This window comes from Ananas comosus, linkage group 2, assembly GCF_001540865.1.
Source record: "Ananas comosus cultivar F153 linkage group 2, ASM154086v1, whole genome shotgun sequence".
In the NCBI taxonomy this organism is placed as follows: domain Eukaryota; kingdom Viridiplantae; phylum Streptophyta; class Magnoliopsida; order Poales; family Bromeliaceae; genus Ananas; species Ananas comosus.
In genome coordinates this window covers 12,617,549-12,625,000 of record NC_033622.1, presented here as the reverse complement: position 1 = coordinate 12,625,000, position 7,452 = coordinate 12,617,549, and the positions used below count along the sequence as shown (strand labels likewise).

The window sequence follows — 7,452 nt, the reverse complement described above, 5'->3', positions numbered from 1 at the left end:
TTTACTTTTCCTTTTGAGGTTTTATTTTATCTGTAGACTCCATTGTCCTTGAACTTTTTTTATTCCTATACATATGCTAATTAGAACCTTGGAACACAAGCCGTTAATTTAAGCTTATACAGGAGCTCGAATCTCTGATCTCATGGCCGACACTTGGGTACCTAAATACACTTTTAGGAGATATTCCAGTAATCCAGTGAGACCTAGTTTCTAATTATTGGATCATCACAATTATGGGCCTAAATAGGCCGATATGAACTACTAGGCCCGAATCTAGCGGTTTCTTGTTGGGCCTATTGGGCTGGATAATTTGCTAATATCTCACCTCGGGATGTTGGGCCTATTGGGCCTGAAGCGGAGAGAATGTAACGGACGGCCGAGATTGACCACCGGAAGTTTATTAGGCGGTGGATCGCGAGCCTCGTAAGCACCTTTTAAATAAACCCCTCCTCATCCAAGAAACCCTCGAAGAGTGTGACTACACGGCCCGAGAAACTCCACGCCTCTCTCTCTCTCTCTCTCTCTCTCTCTCTCTCTCTTCGTCGTCCCCTTCCCCATCATCTTCGTCATCTCCGGCGACGGCGATGAGCCACTCAGCCGCGTGGCGCGGTCCGGTTCTCCTCGGCGTTCCCCGCACAAGCGGGGCGGGAGCCATCGCCTCCCGCGCACGTGCGAGTGGGCTCGCTTCCTCTTCGTCGCCGCGTGGGTGGAGTGCCATGTCTTCGGCTTCCAGAGAATCGTCCATGGGTACGTTCTTTTACTCACTACTGTATTCGTTTGATCTCTTTGTTACTCTAATTTGCTCACTTTTACTGGTTCTAACTTCGTAACTGGAGGAATTTTAGTGTTTTACTTTTTCTTTTTCTTTTTTTTTTTTTTCAAATCTTTAATCTTAATGTAACAATATGTTAGGGGCTTTGGTTTTCAAGAAAGATTCCATTTTTATTATTTATTTATTTTCGGAATATTTATTAATTTTTAAAGACTCCCTGTTTTGTTTTGTTTTTTTTTTTTTTACTTTATTTTTTTTTCATTTTCTTGTTTATACATTGTACATTGTAAAGATTACTTTTTATAGTTTTACATGCTCCTAGGTATTTGAATATTCAACCTGTAAATGGAGATCCAAATCTTTAAACAAGTGCTGTGGACAGGGCGAGGGATTTTGAAGAGTTTGAATTGCATTATTTAATCTATTAATTTGCGCGCAATTGGTATATCGAAACAACTGTTCTGTTTTGTAGGTATAATATCTTTTTCCTCTGATATATGTAGTTATAATTCTTGCCATTCTATTTCAAGATGGACACCATTTAAAAATATTTCGTTGTAAACATCTCAGTTGCAAGAAATTGCTGCCGGGGATCGTTCTCTGAATATTCGAGGAGATATTCGGGCCATTTTTCGATCTTTTGTAGACCTCCATTAGGGCCCTTCTGCGGTGTTACTTTGAATAGATTTGGGGCGGATAGATTTGCCCGATATGCATCAGATGGCGAAACACCAATTCCGTCATTTACATGGCCGGATAAGCAGGTAATTGCATATTTCAAACATTGATAGTTTTCTGTGTTTCTTAGTCTGAAATATAGATCAATTATCTATTCATGAGCATTTATGAGTAATTTATTGTTATGTGATGTGATATATGCTGAATTTACTGATTTAGGTCTCATTCCATGAAAAGTGAAGTGATTTTGCATGAAAAATCAGTATTTGTCTTTTTCTCCTATTTTTTCTGTTTTCTTCTTGTATGCTTGTTACTTTTCTTGCTCTTGTTTCGTTTCTTCATCTCCAATTTCCTCATCTTTTTGTACAATTTAGAAGATATAATTGGGGGGACAAGTATGGTTATTTCAAATCCTTCTAGCCAATGTCCTACTGCAATAATTCAGTACATTACTTTCTGCTCTCAGTGATAAAAGATTTGTAGAATTTCAAGATTCTCATTCTTAATTTCTTCAGATTTTTTTTTTGAAATAAAAGCCTTTTGGCCTTCAGAAATGTATTTCTCTACATTCTTTTTCTCTGTTCTTTTTTTTTCTTGGGCACATATTTTTGTGTTATGCTCTCTGTTGTTAAGTACTGATGCCCTATTATTTTCTAGAGACCACGTGTTTGCATTTTAGGCGGTGGGTTTGGAGGCTTATATACTGCTCTAAGGTTGGAATCTCTAGTATGGCCTGATGATAAAAAGCCTCAGGTAGATTTTATTCTGATTGACATTACTTCTATGGTTCCTTTGTTTTGTGCAACACTTCAGTCATTGATATATCATTGTTTTATCTCATAATATCTCTGTAAATCTGGTTGTTCTACAGCATGGCAAACGAATATATTTCTCAAGATGGTTGTTTGAATCATGTAGTCAACGATACCTTAAATTCTTGCTAAATGGAACCCTTTTAAAGCTCCGCATTTCTGCAGATTGCGTGTGTGCATGTTGCAGAAAAGCGTGTTTGACAGTGGTGAAGCTTTTTATATTTTAGCCAATTTGGTTCCTAACACTTGCTTGTAGCAATTCATGTTTGTGGATGTGTTCGCCGTGAATATATGGGTCATCATTTATATGACATGTTCACCATCACTGCCATTACTGGTGTTCATTTTCTCAGACTATCTATTTGTGTGCTACATAGTAATTGTTGAACATAACTGATTTTTTTTCACTATCAGTAGTTTTCTTTATGTTAGTTTCTTGTTATCACTGTTCTCTGGTAATGTATGAAATTTGATTTTGCATCTATGTGTGAGTGTGCACGCGCACGCTTGTGTGTCGTTTTCTGTTATGCTGACTTTGAAGTTGAATTGTGCCCAACTGTAAACCAAATTTAGGTAGTTCTTGTGGATCAGTCTGATCGATTTGTCTTCAAGCCTATGCTGTATGAACTGCTTTCAGGAGGTAAGAGACTATCCACTCTCCTATCATATGCATTTATATACTGTTATGATTCTTTTTTTGATGTTATTTTCTGTGGGTTATTGTTGTTTGGCAGAAGTAGATGCTTGGGAAATTGCTCCTTCATTCACTGAATTATTGAGGAACACCAGTATTCAGTTTGTCAGAGACAGAGTGAAGCTTTTACGCCCCTCTGACCATCTAAATCATATAGGGATGAAAGAAAGCAGGAGTTCATGCTCTGGAGGAACCGTATATCTTGAAAGTGGAAACGTCATTGAATATGATTGGTAAGAAGTTATACTGGCCTGCTAAAGTTCCATTTTTTTAAAAAAAAAACCTTCGATTAATGTTTATTTGCTGTCATTAAATGTTTAATTCAGTCTTTTGGGCACTTTCTGTTTTATTACTTGATGAATTGGAGTTTCATGGGAAACCTTCGTCTATGCTTATGTGATATTTTACTACTTTATGATGCTTCTTGTAGGCAATTTTTGGCCTCTGAAGCTGATATTGCATGTTGAACTAGGAAGAACTCCTTAGCTTCGTACTATCAATATAATTTTTTTGTTGGCATGTTCTTATGTCGTATGGTCCACTTTTGTGCATACTGCTGACTTTTATTTCCAAATTCTCTTGCTGATGTTGCATTCTTTTCAACTGGGCAGCCAGGCTGGTTCTAGCTTTAGGAGCTGAAGCTAAGCTTGATGTTGTTCCAGGATCTGCTGAATATGCCTTTCCATTCTCAACCTTAGAAGATGCTTGTGTAAGTTGTGAGGGTTTTTGGTTTTGATTTTTTTTCTTTTGTTTCCCATTTAAACAATTATGCACTAAATTGTGTTATTGTTGGCTAATTAGTTCTGTTCTTTTCTGAGAACAGTTTCAGTACTACTACGATTTCAGTTGCTGGCTTGTTTACAATTGCTATTTGAAAAGTTATTTGTTTGATATTTTGCGACTGACCTATTTTTAAGAGTTGAGTTAGAGAAACTCAGAAGTTTTGGAATGTCCCTCAAGTGGGTACAATTTTAAGGAGATCATATGTGGCTTTTGGAATGTCCCTCAATTAGGTTTCAATCTAGTCCCTCATTAGGGTTGTGATATTAAATTAAGTGTCTTCATGCCTATTCCCATATTTCTACGTAGTTGGCTCAGGAATTGTCTTATTTATTGCTTATTTAGTTGTGCTACACTATAGGAGACTTAGGCCTGCATCTATGCATGACCTCAGAATTCCTGTGAAACTGTTTTGTTTTATGCACTCCATGTTTTGTGGTGAAAATACGTTAGCTTTAGATTACTTTGGTGTGAAATGGTGGTGTTCCAACTGACATTCAAAGTTATTTTGTGATGATTTTAAACTTGTCAATGATGTTTATGTAAAGTTATTTTTGCTCTAGATAGTGTAAATTAATTTGATATTTAGTAGAACATTGCACTCTTCTCTTTTGTAGAAAGTTGATACGAAGTTAAGAAAATTGGAAAGATGGAGGTTTGGCAAGAGTTCATCTCCGATACGTGTGGCTATTGTAGGATGCGGTTATTCAGGAGTTGAGTTAGCTGCTACTGTCTCTGAAAGGCTACGAGATAATGGGATAGTTCAGGCAATCAATGTTGAAACTACCATCTGTCCTAATGCTCCTCCTGGCAACAGGGAAGCTGCTCTGAAAGTAAGCTCTATTCTGTGTTTGTATTGATTTACTGAGTAAAGTACATAACTAATAAAACCGGTCATTATTTCCCTGTCTTTTTTTCCGATTTCGAGTATGTAGTCCATTATTTATACTTACTACATATGGAGCTTAAGGAAATTGTCTTTCTGTGTGATAATTAGTATAGCTGATTAACCTAATTCTACAGAACTAATGTAGTTTTTGGTCGATTACGAACAAACTTTTGATGTTTTGTGAACATATTACGAGTAGGAACATTGACTTTTGTTTCCAACCTCAATGGCTATTGTTTTGTTCTTGCCATTTGCAAGCTTCTTTCTATTCAGTTTTTTGATATGTTTCCAAGATAATAACCTTGTAACTTGAAATTCTACATATTCTATCATCAGGTTCTTCAATCTCGAAACATAAAACTTTTCTTGGGATATTTTGTTAGCTGCATTAAGGAGGTTTCAACTAGTGATGATTCAGATACAATTTTACCAAATGGAGAAGAAATTGGTGCTGTACCAGAGAATTGCCCGAAGAAATACATTTTAGAACTTCAACCTGCCCAGAGGGGACTTCAAAGTCAGCTCTTGGAGGCAGATTTAATACTATGGACAGTGGGCTCCAAATCTCTGATTCCTCAGATAGAACCTCCTGAGCAGCCCAATGTAATCCCGCTGAATGGTAGGGGCCAAGCAGAGACGGATGAAACCCTTCGTGTGAAAGGTCATCCACGGATATTTGCTATTGGTGACTCAGCTGCTTTAAGAGATTCTTCTGGGAAGTTGCTACCTGCGACTGCGCAAGTATGGCTCTGTTCTTAATTTAGCAATTTAGATGTGATCATCTAACCCTATGATGATATGCATTGTTACTGTTTCTCAGGTTGCTTTTCAGCAAGCCGATTTTGCTGGTTGGAATATTTGGGCGGCGATTAATGAGCGGCCTCTCTTACCTTTCAGGTATTTACCTTTTTCTTTCTTCTTTTTTTGCCATTTCCAGCCCTATGGGTTGTTCTGGATATGTTCGAGCTGGCATAGTTGTGCATCTCTGCTCTGTTGGCCTACTGTACATTTCCAGCCCTGAATTTTTTATGTCTGTAGATCTAGCCGCATGCATGGTTTAAATGTGAGCCTTAAATATGAAACTTGAGAGGACTGAAGAGTTTGTCTGTAACTTTATGATGAAATTAAGCAGATGTTCAAAATTTTCTGAAATAAGGCATATGTTCAAATTTGTGAAGTGTGAATGTTTTCTGTGGGTCTGATTTGTCTCTTAAATGTGAAGCTTTTGACTAATTTGAGCAAATTTTTATAGTAAAATTTAATGGTGCTGTGAATATAAGTTTTGTCAGGAAGCTTCATATAAAATTGTATTACATACAACATTGTCATCCTCCTCTTATGGTCCTTTTATCGAAAGATAGTAGGGGGTCAAAAATTGCTCACGAGTGCAGCCTGAATATTCTCATATTGAGCCTGATCAGCTTGAAAATTATACTTTTGTAGACCTAGCTCACAACTGATCTTATTTTTGCATTTTAGGTTCCAAAATCTGGGTGAGATGATGACTCTTGGGAGGAACGATGCGGCAATAACCCCTAGTTTCATCGAGGGTTTGACCTTGGAGGGTCCTGTCGGACATGCCGGTACGAACCGTCCTCTCATAACTTAAATGCAGAAACGCTTAAACTAATAATCAGATGTTAAGATTGCTGTTTACAATGCAGTAAGGAAGTTTGCATACCTGCTAAGGTTGCCGACAGATGAACATCGACTGAAGGTTGGGGTCAGTTGGTTTACAAAATCTGCCATAGATTCTGTTGCCTCCCTACAGAACACCATAGCAAATGTTGTCACAGGTTCATAAATCCGTAATTGGTTTAAAACTTTTTGCATTGTTAATCATTCAAGGCCAAAACTGAATGTGTTAGTAAGTGATAATTATCTTATTCGTGATGAGTTATTCAGAGAGTTTTTCTTTATTTGTAAAGAAACTAATTTCTTTAATTCCAACACATGAAAAATGCGATAAAAATTAAAAATAGTTCCGCCCTTCTCGTCAATTTTGATGCTTGAATTTTATTTTATTTTTTAATGTTTTGAAGTTATTCAAGCATTCGTCTCGCACTCGATTTGTGCGCCAATAGAGCTGTTTGTACAACTCGACAGCACCACTATCTTTTTCTTTTCTATTTGTTTTTTCTTTTTAATCGAAAGAGACTGAAATGTAAGACTCATATGCAGTTAGTTTACTCAACAGTTGTAAAGTTGAAAATAGCAATTAAAGGCCAAAATTGGATGCGAATTTTAATGTCTGAGAGCCTAGATTGTCGGCCAAATTTGATTGAATACTCCAGGTGCAATTTTTAACTCTTTCGTTGATGAGACCTTCGTAGGGCTTGTTTGGTATTGAGATTTACCTAACCCTAGCATATAAAATAGGGTTGTAGCTTAAGCATTATTGCAGAAAACATATCGTAACCAAAAATATGATATCACCTGTAGAAGCACGCCTAAAGTGGCCTCCCTGTAATTTCAAACAGAGCCTTGGGCAAATAATTTTCTAATGTGAACTAGTGTACAAAGTTTGAAGAGAAAGGGACTTTGAAAGGCATGTATGAAGTAGCCGAAGAGTGACTAATCCGGAGTCTCCGAGCGATGCCGTATTTGTAGCCGTCAAGTTGATGATTTTTCTTTGCCTCTCTTTTTCTTCTTTCAACTTCTTTGGATTGAGAGAGGTGAGGAGGACTGCTTTCACGTATTAATTACTTTGGAATTTTACTAGCTATTTCAGATTGTTGGAATAATAATCCAAATTTAATTAAAATATAATTAGAGATAAGTTTAAATCTTTTATTTGATTATAATTAGGATATATAATTATTCAAAG

The 7,452-nt window shown here is 36.9% G+C and overlaps 1 protein-coding gene across 1 annotated transcript; it reads left to right on the top strand.

Moving 5' to 3' along the window:
• Positions 465–6,606, top strand: LOC109706659 (alternative NAD(P)H-ubiquinone oxidoreductase C1, chloroplastic/mitochondrial). The gene is made up of 11 exons (XM_020227604.1): positions 465–747; positions 1,343–1,536; positions 2,108–2,203; positions 2,836–2,902; positions 2,997–3,189; positions 3,572–3,665; positions 4,354–4,569; positions 4,962–5,366; positions 5,446–5,522; positions 6,105–6,208; positions 6,290–6,606. Exons 1-11 carry the CDS (start codon positions 585–587, stop codon positions 6,427–6,429), a joined length of 1,749 nt encoding a protein of 582 aa, XP_020083193.1. The 5' UTR covers positions 465–584; the 3' UTR covers positions 6,430–6,606.

What these genes read in the sequence shown, in the direction of transcription:
- LOC109706659 (XM_020227604.1), top strand. Translation starts at nt 585, where the DNA reads ATGAGCCACTCAGCCGCGTGGCGCGGTCCGGTTCTCCTCGGCGTTCCC. An exon ending in TTCCAGAGAATCGTCCATGG is followed by an intron (nt 748 to 1,342) that starts GTACGTTCTTTT and finishes TAAACATCTCAG; the next exon opens with TTGCAAGAAATTGCTGCCGG. An exon ending in AACGTCATTGAATATGATTG is followed by an intron (nt 3,190 to 3,571) that starts GTAAGAAGTTAT and finishes CTGGGCAGCCAG; the next exon opens with GCTGGTTCTAGCTTTAGGAG.